The 23,223-nt window shown below is 36.1% G+C and overlaps 4 protein-coding genes across 4 annotated transcripts; all 4 read right to left on the bottom strand.

The window, feature by feature from the left end:
• Window positions 1-3,228, bottom strand: LOC145049005 (protein IMPAIRED IN BABA-INDUCED STERILITY 1-like). The gene is made up of 8 exons (XM_078997688.1): window positions 2,572-3,228; window positions 2,176-2,460; window positions 1,650-1,970; window positions 1,321-1,548; window positions 1,114-1,211; window positions 941-1,034; window positions 474-848; window positions 1-384 (listed from the first exon to the last, which is right to left on the bottom strand). The coding sequence occupies exons 1-8, from the start codon at window positions 2,965-2,967 to the stop codon at window positions 226-228; spliced, it is 1,956 nt and encodes a 651-aa protein (XP_078853814.1). The 5' UTR covers window positions 2,968-3,228; the 3' UTR covers window positions 1-225.
• A 5,249-nt stretch (window positions 3,229-8,477) lies between these two features.
• Window positions 8,478-9,627, bottom strand: LOC145048428 (HNH endonuclease domain-containing protein). The gene is made up of 3 exons (XM_078996913.1): window positions 9,249-9,627; window positions 8,995-9,117; window positions 8,478-8,841 (listed from the first exon to the last, which is right to left on the bottom strand). The coding sequence occupies exons 1-3, from the start codon at window positions 9,508-9,510 to the stop codon at window positions 8,702-8,704; spliced, it is 525 nt and encodes a 174-aa protein (XP_078853039.1). The 5' UTR covers window positions 9,511-9,627; the 3' UTR covers window positions 8,478-8,701.
• Window positions 9,628-11,952: 2,325 nt separating this feature from the next.
• LOC145048912 (eukaryotic translation initiation factor 5A) lies at window positions 11,953-13,543 on the bottom strand. Its single transcript, XM_078997563.1, has 5 exons — window positions 13,313-13,543; window positions 12,692-12,814; window positions 12,535-12,591; window positions 12,369-12,443; window positions 11,953-12,272 (listed from the first exon to the last, which is right to left on the bottom strand). The coding sequence occupies exons 1-5, from the start codon at window positions 13,433-13,435 to the stop codon at window positions 12,171-12,173; spliced, it is 480 nt and encodes a 159-aa protein (XP_078853689.1). The 5' UTR covers window positions 13,436-13,543; the 3' UTR covers window positions 11,953-12,170.
• An 8,573-nt stretch (window positions 13,544-22,116) lies between these two features.
• Window positions 22,117-22,741, bottom strand: LOC145045211 (uncharacterized). The gene is made up of 2 exons (XM_078993555.1): window positions 22,297-22,741; window positions 22,117-22,214 (listed from the first exon to the last, which is right to left on the bottom strand). Exons 1-2 carry the CDS (start codon window positions 22,739-22,741, stop codon window positions 22,117-22,119), a joined length of 543 nt encoding a protein of 180 aa, XP_078849681.1.
• Window positions 22,742-23,223: the final 482 nt, after the last annotated feature.

The raw sequence follows: 23,223 nt of genomic DNA on the forward strand, positions 1-23,223 counted from the left end.
TATCAAGAATCATCAACATCGGTCCATTCAACCATTCTGTAGCTGTACATTCATATCTAAATATCTAATATCTTATCACTTTTTATAAGAAAGAAAACTAAAATCATAACAAAAAATACTCTAACCAATCTATGAACCATCAGACATTTTGATCTTTGAAACTGTCAAAAACTCTAAAAAGTTCAAACTTTTGAAACGCTTTCATCTTCAAAACTCATTCAAGAATCACGGCATGTGATGGATCGTTTTCAAAGGCTTTACCTTTTTGGAACGAACAGCCTGGCGAATCTGGCGTTCATGTCTCTCCAAAAGTTCATCAATTTGGTGGGATTGAGATAACAAAGGACCCGAATACTCAACTTTGTCTTCTTGATTCTGATAAATCTGTATCCAAAACTTCAAAACTTCAACACCAAAGAATCAATCGAAAACCTTCATGGGATTCACTAAATTCAAAATAAAAACCAACTTACCAAATCGATTTTCTTAAAAATAGGTAAATCTCGAGAGGGGTAACCATCAAATCGGCCTCTAGAACTGATTCTTTCAATCTTTTCTGAAAAAATTGGTTCTCTTGGATGTAATATTGAAGGTTCTGATATGCGACTTTTTGAACTCGATCGACTGTGTGATCTTATAGACGAAGGATCATCAAGTCGCCTTCTTGCCCATGCAAAACCACTTGAACCTGAAACTTGTAAAGGACCCGAAAATGGAATCTCTTCATGGGACCCACGGTTTATTTTGTTTACACGTGGCTCAAAACCTATGATTATGTCACTTTCTTTATCATGATCTAAACTAATTCCATTGATTTTGTGCCTTACTTCGTTTCTGATTGGCAAATTCTGTACAACAAGTCGTTCAAATATTAGAAAGTAGACATCGCATACGCATGATCATGTTTATATAATACATTTATATAACATAATATATATACCTCCTCAGGCATCAATTTACACATGCCATTAGGATAATTACTATTTAATCTTCGTGATGTTTCAGGCTCTCGATTTCTTTCAACATACCTCTTCCTGTAAAAATTACTCATAATGTAACATCCATAATTTTTTTTTATTGATATTGTAGAAAAAAAATACTATTCACATTTACCTTCTAGAGTGTTCCCGATGCTTTGTATCAATCTCTTTAGTTGGAGGGTATTTTGGTAAGCTTGATGGTTGACATGCATAAGGCTTGGTGGTAAAATACTGTTAATACCGTATCAAAGAGTAAGCTTCCAAAATGTGAGGACTTTGATTTTTTGTTATTGTAGCATTCTACACTCATGTTATTTCATATGTGATGTGAATAAGTTACCTCAGATTCAAGGGCAGAAGAAGCTGACCCACGTTTATAGGGTTCAATGGATAACAAAGTCTGTATAAGATTTACAGTGTTTTTTGGTAGATCTTTAAAAGTTTCCCATAAACAGCTTTTGTATGGACGTTGTGGTTTAAACAATGTAGCATGTGGAAGCTTTGACTTTTTCCAATAATCTTCACATGGTGATCCACAAAGCTTAAAGATTTTGTGCATTTGTTCAACCTGAAGTTACACCACAAAGAAAATGATTCCAAGACTTTTCCATTTTTGCTTCAAGAAACTCTAACTTTGACTTTTGAAAGTCAAGTATGTAGTAGTTTTACCTCAGTTCTACCCTGAAGAAGAGGTACACCAAGAAGAAGCTCTGCAAACACACACCCTATACTCCATAGATCCACTGAAGCTTCATAATCCGTGGACCCCAATAAAAGTTCAGGAGGCCGATACCATAAAGTAACAACTTTACTAGTCAAAGGTCGTTTATCATGAGCTACATTACAAAAATTAGCCAACCCAAAATCACCTATTTTTATAATCCCTTCATTATTTACCAAAAGATTCGCCCCTTTAATGTCACGATGCATTATTCCTTGTGAATGACAATGCTTCAGCCCCGATAACAACTGCTTCATGTAACACTTTATCTGTTTCATCCAAATCCCACGCTGATCGTTAAACAATCTCAAACTATAACAACAAAACAACAAATTGCATGAAATAGTAACGACTTCACTCTTCTTATCAATATAGGCAATGTACGTTGTTTATATTGGCAACAAGACTAAAGGGTTTTGCTATTGCATGCGATTTTTGACAATAATAAAGATACAAACTTTGCATGTTACAAACCTGGGATTCTGTGAATTTGATGTTGGGGGAAGATAAAAGTCCTGAAATGTCGTGTTCCATGTACTCAAAGACAAGGTATATGCTACATGATAACTGTGAGGTTATTATCCCATCTAGTTTCATGATATTTGGATGATCAAGTCTTCTAAGAATCACTATTTCACGAGCCATAAATCGAACACTTTCAGGTTCGAAATTGTCGAATCTCACCTTCTTTAGGGCAACTATCTTTCCCGTTTCTAGATCACGAGCACGAAAAACACTGCTGTATGTACCTTGCCCAATCTATTGAAACAATAACGAGATATGAATATCAGTGATTCGTTGAAGAAGTTATAACGAAAACATACAGTGAATTTGTTTGTTTGTGTAAAATGGTGAGGTAAAGTGATGAACCTTTTCTAATTTTTCAAAGGATTCGGCTTTGAGAGGCAACCAACCATGAATGGCTTCACCGGCGACTGCAGTGAGCCACGCCGGCCAACCAGCAGCCACCTGCTCTACTTCAACGTATGTATGTAAATTACCCAACCTAAAGCTCACCGACTCACCGCCGCCGATGGTGAAATTCGTCCTCCCTGATTCACCCAACTCGCTCCCATTCAGCCCTGAGTCACTCCTGGTATTCCTTTTCTTCTTTCTCCTCTTCTTGTTCTCTAATTGCGCCACCACATCATCGCCATTCCCATCTAAATTCCGGCCAGAACCACCCACCGCATTGTCCCGAAACCCCCCAGAATGATCCACCGCCGGCGTCACTGGCACTGTCTGTTTTGATGTTACACAGCCCATTTGTCACAGTGCTTCAAGAAACTCTGTATCCATGACAAATATTTGAGCCGAAAGCAAATACGAATCAAACCCAGATCAAGAATTGGGACGATCTTAATCGAGTCTTGTTTGATTCGCAATCTGGTGTGTAAAGATGACGGAAAATTCTTCTGAAGTAACTTTTTCTCTTTCTCTTTATAGAAATCTACCCCAAAATTGCAGAAAATAAGCAAGGGACCGGATCAAGTAACGAACACAGACATCCAGTTGCACTACTTTTCAGTGGTCTAAAGACACTAAATTTATTGGCCATTTTCAAAAGTGGCTGTATAAATATTAGCGAAAATTTTATATAATTTGACATTATTTTCATTTTCATTATTTTGTAGACTTGTGCAATTTTTTATGATATTATATAAATTAATGGTTAACATGCTTAATATAAAAAAATATATATTTTTATTAGATATTTTTTAATAAATAATATTGATTTTGTGTAACAACTGATTTACGATTTATCAGTAAACATTTTTTTTTTTTTGGTTTTAACTATCTTCCTAGTTTTTATTATACAAAACTTTCAATCCATAAACTTATGTTATAATGTTGAGATCAAACTCCATAACCAACTCTCATGTCATCATAAAAATGGAAAACTCATGTCATCATAAAAATGAAATCCCATGTCATCATATGGTTTGCTAGATGTGGTTACTTGTTTTTTTTTTTTTCTTTGTTCATCATATATAAAGTAGGGTAAAGGAAAAGGGCTAAAGCGGAAACATAGTGTGGTAAGCTTTCACTTTACTCACCTTGGTCAATGAAAATCAATATCTTTTACATTTTGACCCCACAAGTTATGATAAATATTACCCAAAGCACTAAATACATCATAAAAAGCTTCACATGATAATTGATGTTTCAACCGACGGGTGTCCACATTTTAAATGGATGGCTAAAATAAAGTATTTTATTGTTACTTTTCAATATGTATGATTATACACATCTCAACTGGATTTGCTTCTATTTTTGTGCCATTTACGTTAGCATATATTTTAGTAACAAAAACTCAACATAAATTCAAAATCTAATATATGAATAACATTTTTCTTTTTTGAAATTTTACAACGGATTCTTGGTAAAACAAAGTATGAAATAAATATAAAATGGAACGTCTAAAAGGGATTACAAAAAAAAAATAAAAAAAAATAAAAAAAAAAGGTATAACAACACATAGTGCAAATACACGTTATGCTTGTTTATATGTTAGTATATCGATCCATTGTGACACTAACTTGCAGTCGGTTGTCATCCTTATATCATAAGTCTAAAAAAATTGATTGAAATAATATAAAATTAATCAAGAAAATTGTTATACAAACATGTTATATATTCCCAAATAAATAAATAAAAGTCTTTTACATGTAATATATATATATATATATATATATATATATATATATATATATATATATATATATATATATATATATATATATAAATGAATTTTTTTTTTGTTTGTAGCAGTGAGATTGTATTTCATAAGAAATTATCTTTAATGGCGAAACACAACAAGTGGCACCAGAAGAAAAAAATTGTTGCATATGCCTAAAAAAAGAGTTGCATTCGTCTAGAATTGGGTTACATAATGTCCTAGAGCTTAATATGTAATATATCTAGAAAATAATACTTTATTAAATATTTAATGGAAGATCTATTTTATAAAATATTTCCAATCATATTAAAAATAAGTTATGATGAAAAAATGTTTTAAAAGCCATTTTTTGTAGTTTATAAAATTCCAAGTAAAAAAAAATAATTAAAAAAAAAAAAAAAAAAAAAAACACCTAAAAGGTGAACTTTATTCACCAAATCAAATGCTTTATTACATATATTATCTTATGATATTTTATAATTTTCATAAAAAATTAAAAAAAAAAAAATTGGTTGACGGACCTTACTTTATTTTATAAAAAAATAGTTTAGACATACTTCAAAGTGTCCATGTATTTTCCTGGGTTTGAACTCATGACTTTCCGGTTATAAGCTTCAAATTAAACACTTTGTTAGTCAAATGGGTTAGTCCCAACTTGTACTTCTAGTGACTAATTGTTATGTATTGGTACCACTTAGAGGCAATGACATTCTAATATTACATGTATAACGATCATAAATGGCTTAAGATGGGCTTAGTTAAAGGATCCATGACTTCAGTAGGAATTTTATAAATCTTAACATCGTCTCTGTCAACAATAACACATAAGATGATATTTCATGAAAATTTGCATGAGTGTTGTCACAAAGAATTTCAATTGGACTTTAGTTACTTATTGTGACTCTACGATCCACAATAAACTTCTTGATCCAAACAACTTACTTCGGCGACGCATCACATGTTTCTTGGGACTTGAAGTAATCATAGTCAATATTTGAAGTTAATGTTGACATGTTGTGTAACACAATTCCTCATCGGGGCCTTTTTTTTGCTAAAAATGTATTTTTAGCACTTCATAAGTATTTCATGAGTCTGGTATTATATGGTTTTATCCGTAAATTAGGTAACTCTTTCATCATTTTGATACGATTTTTACAACTACATTGATATAAAAGAGTACCTTAGCCGGGACTTAAAGTCGCCATAGTCAATTTGGAAGTTCATGTTGTGTGACACATCCTCAACAAGACCTCTATTTACTAAAAATGTGTCTTTAGCACTTCATAAGTACTTAGTGTGTTAGGTATTATAAGTTTTTATCCTTGAATTATGTAATTCCACGGGAATGCATGGTTAACTTGGGCACAGCACATATCATCATTCTAAAGGAGCAGTTGTTTTGGGTTAAAACTATTTTTTTTTTTGGCTAAGATACTCCGGTCATGATTGATCATGCAAATGGCTAATGCCTTGTAAGGTGGTTAAAAACCATCAAGGTTAAATCGAAATTAAGTGATTATTCTTTCACATTAGGGATAGAAATGAGGCGAGTATGGGCAGGGTTGACCATCATTGTCTCCATCCCAAGCGCCTAACCTCGTCCTCATCCCCATCCCCATCCCCATCCCCAAGCGCCTAACCTCGAATCCACTCCCCTTTAAATTTTAGGCTTTTCCCCGGCACATACTTGACCCATCCCCTCGAATCCACTCCCCTTTAAATTTTAGGCTTTTCCCCGGCACATACTTGACCCATCCCCGATACATCAAAATAATAAACTAATTTATGAAAAAAAAAAAAAAAAAAAAATCAAGTTTAGTAAGTCATAAAAATCAGATGCCATAATCAGATTATGTTTGCATCAATCATAAAATCTAACAAGCATCAAAACAAGAAGTGACGATTTAGTATATGGACTATCGAACAAAGTGAGGATTTAAGAATTCTTGGAATTAGGAACATAATTTGGTATACGATGACAAAAATCGTTTTTGTAAGATATGGATGATAAAAAAAACACCTTCTGGAATCGATGAAGAAGTTGTTTGCTGCCATTTTCTTTCTTATTCTTAATTTGATACCATGAACACACCAAAGTGTGTGTTTTTACTCCTAAGGGTCGACTAACCCCCCTCCATTTGGCCTACAAAATCACCACAATCAAACCACTCTCCATCACCCATTCGATGTCCCCTCTTCCCTCTATATTTTCCTGTCAAAAATCAAAATCAAACATCAATTCCTCCCAATAATTTATGTTCAAACAATTAAAAAAAATAGAAAGAAGAAGATTAGGGGAGCTGCTAGAGCAGCCCCCGTCCACGCACCTTTCAACCACCGAGAGCAAAACCCAACGAAGTGGGTGTTTCCCCGGAGCAAACACGAGTGGCGACAACCCCCTCTGATCCCTCGACCTCTTTCCTACTGTGACGATACTGCTGCCTTACCCCATCCCGTTCTTCTCTTCGGCACGTCGAACCCAGGAAACCACATCGCTGCTTCTTCACGTCTTCGATGCTTCGGCCTCATCGAGCCCCAGAGACGACGATCCTCTTCCTAATGGATCGACCAATTCCTACGGGGGTTTAGGTTAAAATCCAAACTTTGGATCGTGGTGGCTGAAAGCTTTCGATCGACTCCTACGGGGGGTTTTCAAAGTGACATCGGTGGTAATTAAAAGGGAGATAAATTAGGTTAAAATCTAGCATAATTATAGGAAAGTATTTGAGGAAATTATTTATTTTTATTTTAAATTTTGATTGACCCACATTTATATATAAGGAACACAATAAATACTTTAAACACATCAAAATATATATATATATATATATATATATATATATATATATATATATAATTTCATCAATGTAGGGGTGGGGCGGGTTGGAGATTGGTATATCTAGCTCTGGCCCAATCCCCAGTTTTAGCATAATGGGATCCCCAGCCTCTTCTCCGATACCCGTTTTTGCGAGGAATACTCGTTCCCAATTGGACGGGTCAACCGGGTTCCCCACCGGATCGAGTGAAATTTCAATGTTTATTTCACATGAATATTTGAAAAACTCAAGTTCTTCTTACCTAGTTGTAGATTTTGGTATTTTGGATCAAGGTTAAAAACTCAAGTTCTTCCAAATATTCAACAATATACAACCATAATAAAAACATACAAAAAGTTGGGACGACATAAAACTTCCATAAACTTTTAGATTGTTTATGAAAAAGCCTTCCATCTTTGTTTAAGCAGAAAATGACCAAATTTGTTGAAAATTTATCAAAAAGAAAAAAAACTTTGACGGAAAAAAAATCAATCAACCAGTCAAGTGTTTTTTTTTAATGATGTTTTTTTTTTTTTTTAAATCGATATTTAAGGGATTTTTTTTTCTAAAATAACTATTTTTTATTTTTTATAGCTATTATGCTGTCTTACTATAATGTTACTAAAAAATCAATATTCACGATATGAAAGTATTATCTTATTATATTCTCAGTCAAATACACTTTTCATCAAGAATATATGATAAACATTATCATCATTGTCGTCAAACAACCATACTCATTCTCGAAGGGAATTCTCACAAAGCGCCGACAAATATTATATTATATATGAATTTGGACTTGAAATTCTGTCTTCAATCTTCACCTGATCGTGACTCAACGTCACAGTATGATGATCAAATATGGAAAAGATATCCAATATTTGTATGTATTTATATCTATGTATCTTTCAAGTACTTCTTCCTAGGCATGCTACTTTAGAACACAAAAATATGTCCACATTATACTCTGACATGCTCAAAATACATACAACAGCAAGAAAACAGACCTTGATATTTTTCATGAGTAATCAGAAGAAATCTTTTTATTGTCATAATCAGATTTATAGTAGAATTTAATAAAATGAGGCATTTTCATTATTCTGAAACATATGTAAATGGCAGCAAAACTGCAATTGATATCTTTTCCATTGTTGATCTAATATTATCAAGTAAAGCTTCAGAGGTAGCTTGATGAACAAACCAAGTTGAAAATGAAGGTTGATGATGTTGATTGTTGAATGCATAAAATGAGGAGCAAAAATAGCCACTATGAGTAGATGTTAGATGCTATGGAAATTGAGAATTCAGGCAAAATATCAAGCACAAAGTGTGTATCTGTGATACAAATTTGCAGACAAAACTTATAAAATAAAGACCAACAATAATCATACCATAAGATCCGAGTGAATGGATTTATGAATATCTTTAGCTCATTTTTTGTTACTTTGAAATTGAGACCCACCCACAAAATAAAAAAAATAAAAAAATAAAATAGATGACTGTCTCAAGGCAAGGTACAGACAGGTGTATGGTCTTTAGGTTTGTACTTGCCAAGCAATTCATCGATGCTTCTGCAACGACATTGATTCCCTGGACGAATTACATCGCCATAAACTGCCATTTCAATGATGTCCAACTCCTTTTCTGTAAACCATATCATGTCATTGTTACTAGATACAGTCAGTTAACTTTGTATAAAATAAGCATTTTTTCCTTCGATATTATCTCAACACATTTCAATTCATGATCAATGTGGGGGGGATGCACGTAAAGAGGTGAGTGAGGGAGAAGAAATACCAGTGAAGTTGATATCACAAGAGTAACCACGCAACTGTGTCTTGTCAAGATGATCCTTGTCCGACTTGGTTCTATTTACCCTCGTTTGAAGAATCTGACAATTTTCAACTACCGATTCACCACCTACAAAATCAATCACACGATTTTAGCTCCTACAAATTTTGATAGATTTTCTTCCACAACTCCCTAAGCATCAAAGGCTATGCATCACAAAAGCGGATCAATATTTGAGAAGCTTACAGAGTTGTAAAGACCTTTCGAGAAGGGGATGATGTGATCGTATTCAAAGCAGAGACATCCCTGACAGTTGCCGAAGCGCTTACAGACGACGTTGCCCGCGGCATCTTTACGCCATCGCTCCGGGTGTCGTCCAGGGACAATATCGGCTTTGGCCCAGCACAGTTTTTTGGTCATGGAGTCAAAGAATCTCGGTCTCTCCTCCTTCCCGCTGTTACTATTATCGCCACCTCCACGATGCCGCTGCGGCGATGAGGGGGGAGGAGAACTAGAGCTCATGTTGCCTCTCTCCGGCCTCTCCTCTAAGAAATTAATTGGAGGGGACTGCTGAATTTGGGATGGAAGGTGTTCGAATAAATGCCCCAAAGAACTCCTTTTCTTTCAAGGGGCAACAATGCATCATTGCATAATTATGCAGTCACGAGTAAATTACATTTTCGGTCCTTCAGTATAGTTTAGTTTTCCAATTTTGGTCTTTAAATTCTTTAAACTTTTATTTTTGGTCCTCACTTTTAAGATTTTTGGTCCTCATTTGGGGTTTTCTTTTATGTAAAAGCTTTGTACTTCTCTTGATAAAACGCAAACTCAATGTTTCTATGATTTGTGCAAATATTTAACTTGTAGATAGATCAATTTATTTGCCAAAGCATTCAACATCAATTACCAAAAATAATGCCCTTCAATTTTAGCAGCTCAAAACGAAATTGGAACTACAATTCTACAAATCTAACTAAAAAAAGCCCAAGAAAATAAACATTGCTCTCGAAAACACGAGGGAAATGAATCGTAATAAAACCATCACACAATAATTATTTAATCATACTAAATATACACATTCGAATTGAGTAACATTTATTTACCCAAAGTACGACATTCGATTAATATATGACTTGTTTAACCAGAAACTTTATGTAAATGTGCACAAGCATCAAGAAACTTCAAAACAGACTCAACAAGCTCTGCAAATTTACCACACGCTACAGTAGTATCCAAAACTAGCTTCGGCACATCCCCTACATCATAATCGGTGCATCCGTTATAACCCTCCAACAACCTTTCCATATCCCGCCATGTGGCGGGCTTATGCCAACTGCCATCACAACCGTCTTTCCCTCTATTCTCAAGCCGACGACGCCACTCAGTCTCGTCTTTCGGCTTGCACTCAACCACAACAAGCTGAGAGCCGTCAAAAGAATCGGCTAGTTCAAGTAGCCGATCCAGATGGCTCTTGCGGGAAAGAGGCGAGTCAATGACAACACTCAGGCCAAGACTGAGTTGGGTCTCGACCATTCGCCAAAGTACTTGATAAGAAAGATCATTAAGGAGTTTAGAAACAGTGTGTGACGCCACTTCTGCTTCGATAGCAGAAGTGGAGTCACGTATGTCGTCTTTGTCAAGGAGTGGGCATCTTAATGATGCGGCTATGAAGCGGGCAAGTGTTGTTTTGCCTGTGCCTGGGTGTCCCTTCATTGCTACTATGACTCTTCTCGGTCGACCTTCTTCGTGTTCCATTGGAGATTAATTTAATTTCTGTTGTTATATAGATTGAGTGTACTATTTTCCTTTAGCACGAATAGTTGGGGATTTTATAGGGGTGAGGTGAATGTTACATGTCCTTTTCCGCTCATCTCAGATAGTTTTCTTTATAGATAAAATACATTTATTTACTTTTTTTTTTTAATTCCATCTTATTTCCCTAGCTTCGGTGAATAAATATCAGAATAATTTCTCATTTTGTTAATCTTCGGATAAGGTGACGAGGTGACAAGAGAATCTTGACGTTTTGTGAAAGGAGTTTGACAAGTGTTGTTGATGATAAGCTTTGCCAGGTCAGAACGATGGTGACAAAGATTAATATGAATATTTACAAAAATGGTCATTGATTTATAGGATATTTTTCACAATAAACCCGCAACTATCAATTCTAACACCTTGGTCCTCAATATATTTGAAGTTCGTAAAGCACTTGGAAGCTAGTCATAGACGATTGTCGGAGAAATTCACAGGAGTTAAGAACAGAGATAAGCAACAAAACAAATCAGGGCCCGGATCTAAAGGACTTGAGTCGGGTTTTTTTTCTGTGTCATGTCTAACCGGTCTAGACAACAGACCTTGAACATGTCGAATATTCATAGTATAGCCTTATCTAAGGTTTATGTAAGCCGGACAAAACAGCATGACAACTTTAACCATGTTATTATGGGTCTGTTTGGGTATTGCCCTTATTTTAGATTTTTCATATTGGTATCAAATTTTAATACTAATAAATCAAAAGGATGCATTTATATGGCTTTTATGTTTATTTATTGTAATTTAAATATTCAATAGTTGAGATATAACAAGGTAGTACTTTATCAACTATATAAAAAATAAAATAAATAAATAAATAAAACCCTAGGGGTTTTATTTAACTTTGTATCTCTACTTCACGGGGTTAGGTTTTTTTTTTTTTTTTTGTATCAGCTGTTGAGTGAAAAGAAACAGTTTTATACATTTGAATGCATTAAGTCACTTATCAGATATGCTAAGCTGGTGTTTCTTTGACGTAATAAACTAAAAAAGAAACAGCAGCTAAGCTAGTATTTCTTTTTGAACTGAACGTAGATATATAGGTGTGCTTATATTTAGCTTAACATATAAACCATGTCTTAGTGGGTTAAATTAAGAAATCTGACTTTTTATGAATTCAAAATAAGAATTTCTAAACCAAATAATCCAAAATAGCAAGATAAGAATTTCTTTTTCAGACCAAATAATCCAAAATAGCAAGAGGAGGTAAAAATACTTTATGTTCATGGTACCCAAACATAATAGTCAAACAGTAATACGAAACCCAGGTGGTAGAGTAGATTGCTACTATTATAACAGAAAACATTCTGCTGATAATGCAAGCAACAAGTGTTTATGGATTCATTTATAGACTTAGTAGAAGTAGATTACTACTTTGGGCCGATATCCTTAAGAGCACAGATCTGCTCCTCTCCCATTGCTGACATCACACTCACCACCAAGTCCTTTCCCTCTGCAAATCCATCCTTGATCTACAATTCATCCATATAAAAAAAAAACACTTCCTTCAAATCTTCAAAAACATTTACATATCTATATTAATACAATTGAACATCATAACAACATACCTGAGTCAGGAGAGCATCATCAGTTGGGAGCTTGAGGTCATCTTTAGTGTTGCCATTTTCAGTCAGCAAACTCACCTAACAGAGATTTTCTTTCTTATCAGTTACTATAATCATAACTTGAACAAAAAAATACCAATTAACAAAGCTTGAATTGAATGAACCATACAAATCCATCCTCAGAGATATCAATTAGCTGGTAGTCAGTGCGGTTGACATGAGGAACCTGCAAACAGATATATTATCAAAAAAACAGTTGATTTTATAAAAGAGACAAAAAGACTGAAAAAAAAAAAAAAAAAAAAAAAAGTGGATTGATTACTCACATCACAGTTATGGGATGAGGGAACAATATCTTCAAGCTTTTTACCATTGAAGATATCAATGGCGACAAAGTGACACTTAGCATGCCCATGCTTCCCAGTCTTGGAGGTAGAAACTTCAACAACCTGTTACAATTTAATGCATTAAACACAAAATTTCTAACAAGATAACATACTACACAGTTATATTAATCATTGAGTAAGATCAGACTCTCAAGAAATCACCATACAGTAATTACCAATCAGTGAACAATTTACAATTGATGCAACCGACAAGAACAAAGAGATTCAATGAAATAGATCTAGGTCATATAAGCTATGGTCAACTCTAATAGCCCTTACTGTAGCTTATAATGAAAAACTAAATGCTTTGACACGAAATTATCAAAATATCGGAATCATAGCCACTTTCAACCAAAAAACTCAAACTGAAATTTCGCAATAATCAGTCGCACATCCAAACATTCCTTGAATCTAACATACACAAAAAGTAAAACCCTAACACTCGAAGTCAAAACCAAATCAACTCGAACCAGATGAAGATATTAACACGGAATAGAGAAAAGGATTCCGCTAAGCGAGATCAGAACATAAAAGATCGAAGCTTATGATAAATAAGTAAACCTTGCAAGCGCGATTTTTGATGACGATGTGGCCGCCCTTGCGGATAGTACCGGCTTGCTGAGGGTAGGTCTTGGAAGCACCGGCGTCGGCCTTTGATTCAAACTGATGCTCTTCGTCCGACATAATTTTCCGATCGATCGATAGATTGATTGATTGTTGCGGTTTTTCAATCGAACTGAAGAGCAAGACGCAACGAGACAGAGGGAGAGGCGGAGAGAGGTGAATCAAGGGGGGTTAATATACATCCAGGGTTTACTCTATCTGTGGGGTTGAGCCCGGTTCAGCCGTCGGTTCATTTTAGAAAGTAAAAGATTTCGGGTTGATACTATTGGCGTTTTGAGGACGCCGAGTTAAGTGAATCGGGACGTGTGAACCTAACCGACCCGTATTTACTATTTAGAAAGAAAATGGAGAACTAAAAGAAAATCATCTATCCACAACATATATTTTGAGATTCTATTCTTCAATCTTAAGATTTTACAAGAAAAAAAAAAAACAATTTCGATCATGTTATGATTGATTACGAAACGAGATTTGGAGTAAGATTTATTCTCCCCTTAGAATTGTAACATGCTATTCTAATATGATCTTATATCTATTGCCTTTTAACTTTAAGAGATGTTTGGGATTTCTTATTGGGATAATGACTTGGGAGGGTAATAAGGTTTTCAGCTTGTCCGTATTAGATCACTAAGGGTTTTTTTGTACGTATTAGACCAATATGGTTGTTATTACCGTTTAGAAATAATCATTTTACCGGTTTTAATGGGTAAAAATGACTATTTCTAAACGGTAATAACAACCATATTGGTCTAATACGCACAAAAAAAACCTTAGTGACCTAATACAGACAAACTGAAAACCTTATTACCCTCCTAAGTCATTAACCCTAATGCGGACAAACTGGAAACCTTATTACCCTCCTAAGTCATTAACCTAATACGGACAAACTGAAAACCTTAGTGACCTAATACGCACAAAAAAACCTTAGTGACTTAATTCCCTTTTCAAATGCTAATAGAGTTCAATTGCAATTCTTACGTTTCAATAGTTCATCTACTGAAGTCATAATCAGACAACATGTGGATTCTATAGTCAGATTGATCTTCTTGTTGATGTCTTCAACCATTTGTGGCAAGTAAGAGTGATCTTTCTTTCTATAAAGTCTCCTTTAAGTTTTTTACTTTCCCTATCATTAAGTTTCATGCTTTATAAACTTCCATTTATGTGTTGTATATAGTATGTATGTGTTTGTTTATGTGCTTATTTTGATTAATTTTGCAACTTCAATTTCTTAGTTCATGTTGTGGTTTTGTTTTTTATAAAATAATTGATAATAGGCATCATCTGCAAGTCCCTATTGGTTTTACATTTTCATTCGTTATCAAATTTAGACATTGATGGGAGGTATCAAAGTGATATTTTGCTTTTGTACATATGGATGTGTTCATGTAAACATTTAAATGACAAAAAAGAAGTTATTGATAAAATGTTGCATATTTATGTAATGAAGATCATCAATCATATGAGTTTCTGGACTTAGAAGTTCTGGAAGGGTTGTGAGATAAGTTTAAATGGAAGTAACTATTTCCAGTCAAACAAATCAGTCACATTGATTAGTAAGCATGTTTTCTGAATAATTAGGGTTAATGACTTAGGAGGGTAATAAGGTTTCCAGTTTGTCCGCATTAGGTCACTAAGGTTTTTTTTGTGCGTATTAAACCAATATGGTTGCTATTACCGTTTAAAAATAGTATTTTTTACCCATTAAAACCGGTAAAAGGACTATTTCTAAACGGTAATAACAACCATATTGGTCTAATACGCACAAAAAAAACCTTAGTGACCTAATACGGACAAGCTGGAAACCTTATTACCCTCCCAAGTCATTATCCCATTCTTATTTAAACAACTTAATGTTTTAAAAAAAATGTTTACTAACTTATCCCACGTCAAAACAAAGTTTTAAAAAAATGTTTGATTGAGTTTATTCGATACCAAAACATAATAAATTAATAAGTTAATTTTTAATGTTTGGCAAATGATGCTTATATGTATAATGATGCTTATATGTATAACTAGGTAATAATTTACCAAGAACTCTTTAAATAAATTAATAGGTGTAACACTCAAAAAATCATAAAGATTTAAAATTTTAAAAAACCACCACTACCCATAATTGTTTACAAAAATGAACCGTTGTTTCAAAAGTAAAGTCATATCAGAATGTTTCAAAAATAAATATCAAGGAAATATGTGTAACGTCCCGAAAATCATGACATAAAAAATTTTCTTTTTAGATTAATAAATCATTAGTGAAGCTTATTTCCATAAAACCAAGGTAACCATGTAACATCCTAAAAATTATGACAAAAAATTTCATTTTTAAATCATTTAATAAACCATAATTAATAAAATTATTTTATCAAAACATAAATCATAGTATCACAAAAACATTATTATCAGAGTTTCCAAATCATAATATCAGAGTAAACATCTTAGGCCAAACATCGTGATGTGTGTGCAATGTAGTCATCCCGAGCTCTTCTCTTTGCAACTGGAAATACTTGAAACCAAAACTGAAAATCGTAAGCACGAAGCTTAGTGAGTCTCTCCAAACTACCACATACTATACACATAATCACAAATATTGGGCCCCTGCCCCTTCATCGGGTCTCGCCTAGCATCGGACAGAGTCCGGCATCAGGCTTCATCTGGCATCGAGCACCGCTCGGTATACAGATATGTTTCTCACATGCCCCGCTTGTCGTCGGGTAATACCCCGACTCTCAGGTATAAACTTTATAGTTTTATTTTCATTTCGAAAGGTCAACTCAACGAGTTGCATGTCTTGACTCGTAAAGTAGGAACGAATTTGTTCGCGTGTTTTAAGTGATTAACTCGACGATTTGGAGGACACGACTCGACAAGTTGGAGCTGGAGGATGAAACCTTAATTTCTAGGGTTTTTCACCATATTTAAAGGATCATTTGCACCCTTAGCCCCCCTTATAGTCCCCTCTTGAGTCCAGAAACCCTAAATTGTTGCTTACTCTCCATTTGTGTGAATTTTAAGCTTTAAGGGTGGTTATAAAAGGGAGATCTTAAAGCACTAAAGCTTGGAATAAGAAAAAAGGTTTTGGATATGATTCCTACTTTATCTTGGCATTGTTTTGAGGTAACAAGTTGTTACATTGACCTTTTTCTAACTAGATCTATTCATGTTTGAGGTTTAGGGCCATTTTAGCAATGTTAATGTGTCATTGCGGGTATTGGGGGTGATTTGAAGTTGCAACTTCATATCCTGACCCATCTTGGTCTCTAAGGTCATAAAGCTTCAGCCTTTAGTGAGTTAATACCTTTTTCATTCCTTAGAACCTTTTCTATACCTTGGTTTTGATGATTTAAGCCTTGCATGCACGTAAAGTTTGCAACTTTACGTGACAAACGTGCCCAATGAGGCTAGATCTACTGTTTGGAGCATTGGAGTAGCTTAGAATCTCCTGGAATATGGGATGAATCACATGAACTTGACGAGTCGGATAATCCAACTCGGCGAGTTAGGGAGGGTTTTCTCATTACTGGTTCTGCATGAACTCGGTGAGTCAGCATGATGACTCGACGAGTCAGTTAGAGTTTTCCAGATAATTGGACACGTATATACTCGACGAGTTGCCTGGAAACTCGATGGGTTAACTAGGGGTTTTCATGACTTCTCGAGTTCTGGAAGGACTCGACGAGTCAGTGAACTGTACTCGATGAGTCGGGTCAACATGGACTGTCGACCTTAACCGTTGACTTTGACTTTGACCAAGGGTTGACCAATTTGACTTTTGGGGTTATTTTGGTAATTTGGGAATTTAGGGAATTGGACCATTGGCAGGTGTTAGTGAGGATCTATATTTGGAGGAGGTTGATACTCTCGCTTCGGATTACTTGTGAGGTGAGTTGTCCTCACTATACTAACAGGGTTGAAGGTACCAATGCTGGCCCTTTCGGATTTGTATCCAGGATTATTGTAAGTTATGCTTTATGATATGTATCCTGGTTTTAGGATGGTTGTTATGCTAGTGATCGGCTAGATCGGTATCCTGGTTATAGGATGGTTGCCCTGTTATATCAATATACTGGTTATATGATGGTTGCTATGTTAATGGTATGTTATATCTGCATAACTACTTGTTTATATGTATGTGCATGTTTGTTGGTTTGGGGAACGGGTTGAGGCAAGTCCTGTTGTGTGTAGTAGGCCAAGACACCCGGGGCGGACCGGGTAGACTGCAGGCTCGGGGCGAGAAAATATGGTCAGACTGAAGGCCCAACGAGCGGTCCGGATAAACTGAAGGCTCTAAGGGGCGGTCCAGATGTGCCGAAGGCTCGGAGAGCGGTCCATATAGAATGAAGTCCTAGGGATGCGGTCCAGTCAGACTGATGGCTCATTATGCATGTTGTTTGCTTATTATTATGTGATATGGTTATGTCTATATATCGTTGGTATTTTGGGGGAACTCACTAAGCTACGAGCTTATTATTGTTGATTATGTTTCAAGTACCTTTGATGATCGCGAGAAAGCGAAGGCATAATCATAGAGCTCCTCATATTTTATGATTTTATGATTTGATTCTGGGATACTCTGACATTATACTATTTTGAAAACAAGTTTAGTAATAATCATTGGTTTTGAAATGTTTTTAAAAAGAAATTAAATTTGGCATGGTTTTTATGGATGTTACAAGTTGGTATCAAAGCCTTGGTTTGAATGAATTGGATTAAACACTTGCGTGTCTCCAGTCTCGAACTAAGGACAAGATTCTAAAAATGATTTTCTTAAAATGTTTCCAAAATAATAAAGGAGGATGCAAGTGTACGATTAGCCGGGGATCGCATATAGACCCCAAAATACCTTACGGATTATTTGATTTATGTGATATGTTAAAACAACATGCTAGTACTAGGCTAGGGATCTTCAAGAATTGCATGATAGAATTGTCTGATTATATGATGCCTGATAGACTAGGGTTTTCCCATATATGAAATTGACATCATTATTGTAGGTGCTTAGTGTATGCATCACGGCCGCACATAATTAAGATCTTATAGCCTGAGAATGTTTGGTTTATCTTTATTTCTTGTTCCTTATCTGGTTGTGGGCTTAGAGTAAGACCGAGTATTCAAAATTCTATAGGGTCCAACGTTATGTATGGTTAGCATACACGAGTGCTGCAGGGTTGGTGGAAGTTTCATGGATAGGCTGTTGGTATAAACCCGCCAGATATAAGATATTTAACCTTCCTCTAGGATTGAGGATTTAGTGCATGCCATGCTTGCATATAGTTCTAGGGCGTTGTGATGATACTTGAGACAAATATGTGTAGGTGTGGAAGGTAGTATGGCCCCGTACTACTGAAAGAACATGAGCATTACGCGTAGCAAAGAAGTCACAACCCCTAGGGTTCTGTTGGGGTTGGTTCCTGGATTGTTATATGGAATATCTGATATCTTACTGGTATATGTTTTTTAGCATCTTAGTTACTAGACAATTTGTGATTGGATACGCGTTAGGATCAGGAGAAGGCGGACAGGAGGCACCCACAGTCCCGAGACTATTGGCCAGATGGGGCCAGACGAGATGGACTCAAGGATCCGGGAGATCCTGCATGAGGAGGTGGCTGCGATGTTGTAACAACCCAATTTTCACGTCCAAAATTTTCATTTTTAAATCAATACTTTGGAAAGCATTTGTAAATAAAACATTGTTTGGTCAAATCATTCCACAATCATATATCGTGTTTGAAAACCAAAATATGAAATCAATTGAATATCAGAGTACAAATCCCAGAACAAACTCGTAAGGCGGAAAATAGTGTATGTGTATGATGTATCGCTACCGCGCCAGCTCCTTCCCCTTTGATGAAGAGGTACCTGAAACCAAACTGAAAACTGTAAGCACAAAGCTTAGTGAGTTCCCCCAACATACCACATACCATACAATCATATAACATACAGTGCAATCATATAACATACCATACTTGTCAGGAATTTTTGGGGTGCCCAACCTACCCGGTACGGCCATTCTGGGGTGCCGACCTACCCGTGTGGCCTGTAACACTCTAAAAATTCAAGCCAATTTAAAATTTTCAAAAGCAACTCATATTCATTAATTCATTGCAAAAAGGTTTTCACTACAATTATTATCAGAGTCTTCCCATAACCATATCATAAAACATAAACATGAGGAGCGGTACGATCACGCCTTCACCTTGCCACCGTCTCCAGAAGTACCTGAAAAACATTAAACCACAACTGTAAGCCCGAAAGCTTAGTGAGATACCCCCAAAATACCAAATACATACACGTAACATATCATACAAAACAGAAACATAACAACATGCACTGGGTCCACAACTTTACAAGCTGAACTACCCCATGGGCCCTCAGTACGAGTTTGGAATGCCTACCGGGCCCTCATCTCGTATCTGGAATGCCCTTGAGCCCTCTGTACGAGTCTAGAATGCTTATCGGGCCCTCAACTTGTATCTGGAATGCTCTCGAGTCCTCAGTATGAGTCTGGAATGCCTATCGGGCCCTCAGCTCATATCTGGAATACTCTCGAGTCCTCAGTATGAGTCTAGAATGCCTTTCGGACCCTCAGTTCATATCTGGAATACTCCCGAGTCCTCAGTATGAGTCTGTAATGTCTTCCGGGCCCTCAACTCATATCTGGAATACTCCCGAGTCCTCAGTATGAGTCTGGAATGCCTTCCGGGCCCTCAGCTCATATATGGAATACTCTAGGGTTTGTTGGCTACCGCACGGAGCAGTACAACCTCAACCATAGCACCTGGTTCCTCATACGTAAAATTTATCTTTGAGTTTTTCATTTTTAGCCTTGGACTCGGCGAGTTGTAGGTCCGACTCGCCGAGTTGGGACGGGGTCCGGAACACATTTAAGTTAGCGACTCGGCGAGTCCATGTTCTGGACTCGGCGAGTCCCCGCTGTCTGATGAAACCCTAAATTTCAAGGGTTTGTACCCTATTTAAGCCTTCTTATATGCCCCTAAGATCGCCCCCTTCACCCTCAGAGCTCCCCATAACGTCCAACCCTTGTTCCTTGTGATATTGAAGTGTTTTGGTGTGTTTTCTTGAAGATTTTAAGAGAAAAAGAGAGTAGATCAAGAAGAGAAGAAGGAGGCCAGACATCTTGGTGTTATTTCAGTAATTTCCTTGAGGTATAACTTAGTTTCACTCTGTTTTCATGCTTATTATCCATTGTAGCTCCATGAAAGTCTTTCTTGAGCCTTTCCCCAAGCTTGTTTTTGTATTAGAGTGTATGATAAGTTGTTTAGCCTCTAGATCTAGGCATGATTGAGCTCCAGAAGCTTGGATCTACTGCCTTTATGGAACCATAGTTCATGAAAGCCCTAGATCTACTCTTTTGGTTCATTTTGAGCCCTAAAACTCTCATGGGTGTTTATTTACACGTAAAGTTGGAAACTTTACGTGTAAACTAGGCCCTAGGAACCCAGATCTATGAATGGCATAGGGCGGATTCAAGCAAAATCGTGTGTATAGTATTTGCATGTGGCAGACTCAGCGAGTCGTTCATCTGACTCAGTGAGTCGAGTCGCGAGTCCCCGAGTTTTCCCTCTTTTCATGTTTGCGGGTTGGAGTAGTGAGTCATAGGATGTGACTCAGTGGGTTGGAAGCCAAACTCATTCATGTAGTAACTCGGCGAGTCAATGCCATGACTCGGCGAGTTCAAGGCAATCTTCTTGCCTCAAGAACGGACTCGGCGAGTTGTTCATACAACTCGACGAGTCTAAGCATAGAGTGTTCTTTAGATGAAGACGAACTCGACGAGTTTTTCATACAACTCGGCGAGTAGAATGAAGAACGTTGGGTCATCAGCTTAGAAGGAAAACCCGTCGAGTCAATGCCAAACTCGACGAGTAAAGATGGGTTAGTGGTCAGAAAAAGGGATAAGGACCCGACGAGTTGTCAAGCCAACTTGGCGAGTCGGGTCAACTGGAAGTTGACTTTGACTTTGACTCATGGTTTGGTTAAGGGTAAATGGTCAGTTTACCCTGAGGTCGGTTAGTAGTATTTGACTAAGGGGCTGTTTGGCAGGATCTGAATTTTTAAGAGGTCTGAATTTCTAAGAGGGTCTGAAATTTTAAGAGTTGAATGTTTAACATGCTGTTTGGTTGGACCTCTGAATTGCTGTGCTGAATTATTAAAATGACCATTTTCCCATTCTGTTTTATTTTTTATTGAATTCAAGTGTTTGTTTAGAAAATAACCTAATAAATTTCTTAAATAGGTATCAAAAAAATATAAACACCATATAAAATCCAAATTTAACATAAATTTAAAATTAAACACAAATCCAAATCAAACATAAATAGTTTTAAATCCACCCAATCATACTAAAATCCAAATAAGATCCTATAAATTTAAATTTAGCCCAATTGATTCGCAATCTGATCACGCAAACTATCCATGTATTCATTGCCTTGTGAACCCCATTCCATATCGTTTATATTTTGGCCATCATTCTCTCCCCCTTGTGTGTGGCCGTTGTTCTCCTCGAACGCCATAAATAACTCATCATGAATATCGCATTTCCTTATGAAATTATGGACTGCAAAACAAGCGACGACTATATCTCTTTGCACTGAAAATGGAAAAGGAGCCATTCGCTTTAGGATTGGGAATCTCGCCTTCAAAGCACCGTATCCACGTTCAATAACATTTCTGAGTTGCGCATGTGCATGATTGAATTTTTCTTCCTTAGTTAACGGACGTCACCGTCGATAATCGGATAACCAATATCTCGTGTTGCGGTAAGGAGCCATAAATCCACGAGTGTTGGTGTATGCAACATCGCAAAGGTAATATTTATCTATAAGCATGAGTTAATGAAGTATTATGTATAGAAATTTAAAATCCTATTTTATAATAAATTTGAAAAGAATTGAACAAACCTGGAGGAGGGAATGGAAAGCCTGAAGTCGGGTTAAATGCAACTTCTTTCAAAACTCGCGAATCATGTGTTATGCCCTCCCACCCGGCCCATACGAATGTGAATATCATATCAAAATCACAAATTCCTAACACATTTTGAAAGCATTCACCTTTTCCTCTTCCCCTGTAGCGAGTTTGTTGATCAGCAGGCACGACTGCATGTACAAGAGTTCCATCTAACGCACCTATTTCTCCAGGAAATATTTCTTTTAGCCTACGATGTCTCTCAGAGGAATTGACGGTCGCATTTGAATTCGTTGGCACTATAACTTCTTTTGCAAAAATCATCATTGCATTTAGCACCTCATGAAAGCATCTATGAACAGTTTCTGTAGAGTGTTGAAACCTTCGTTTGATAATCCTGAATCGTTTATTATGTGCTATAGTTGTCAAGAACATAGCCATCTTTTCTTCAACGCTTATATGTCTACTACTTTGCAACCAATTGTTTCGTCTAAAATGATTGCATAAAAGTACATACGCTTCACGTGAAAGACGCATCAGGTCATGACATCATGTAGAAGTTCCATGTAATAATTCTTGGGTATGTTGATGACCGCTCATTTCCGAATCGTTATCAATTGCCCTTTAAATTCTATTGGACGCTAGATTCAACCAATAGCAACATAGTAAAATGAAAAATGCAATTTCTTCATCCGAATCCATAAGCAATCTGTTATTTTGAAAATACATGTCACAACTGGAAATTTTGTGTCTTGTAAACTATACACTCAAGCTAAAGTGAATCAAAAGCTTAAGAACATGTGTAACACCCATGATTGTAACAACAAAATTTCAATCAAATACACCATACAATCATTCAAATGGTCAACAAACAATTGGAAACCCTAGAAGTTCTTATTTAGGTCCACTTTGGACTAGAACTC

Source organism: Lactuca saligna, chromosome 5, assembly GCF_052625555.1.
Source record: "Lactuca saligna cultivar CGN05327 chromosome 5, ASM5262555v1, whole genome shotgun sequence".
In the NCBI taxonomy this organism is placed as follows: domain Eukaryota; kingdom Viridiplantae; phylum Streptophyta; class Magnoliopsida; order Asterales; family Asteraceae; genus Lactuca; species Lactuca saligna.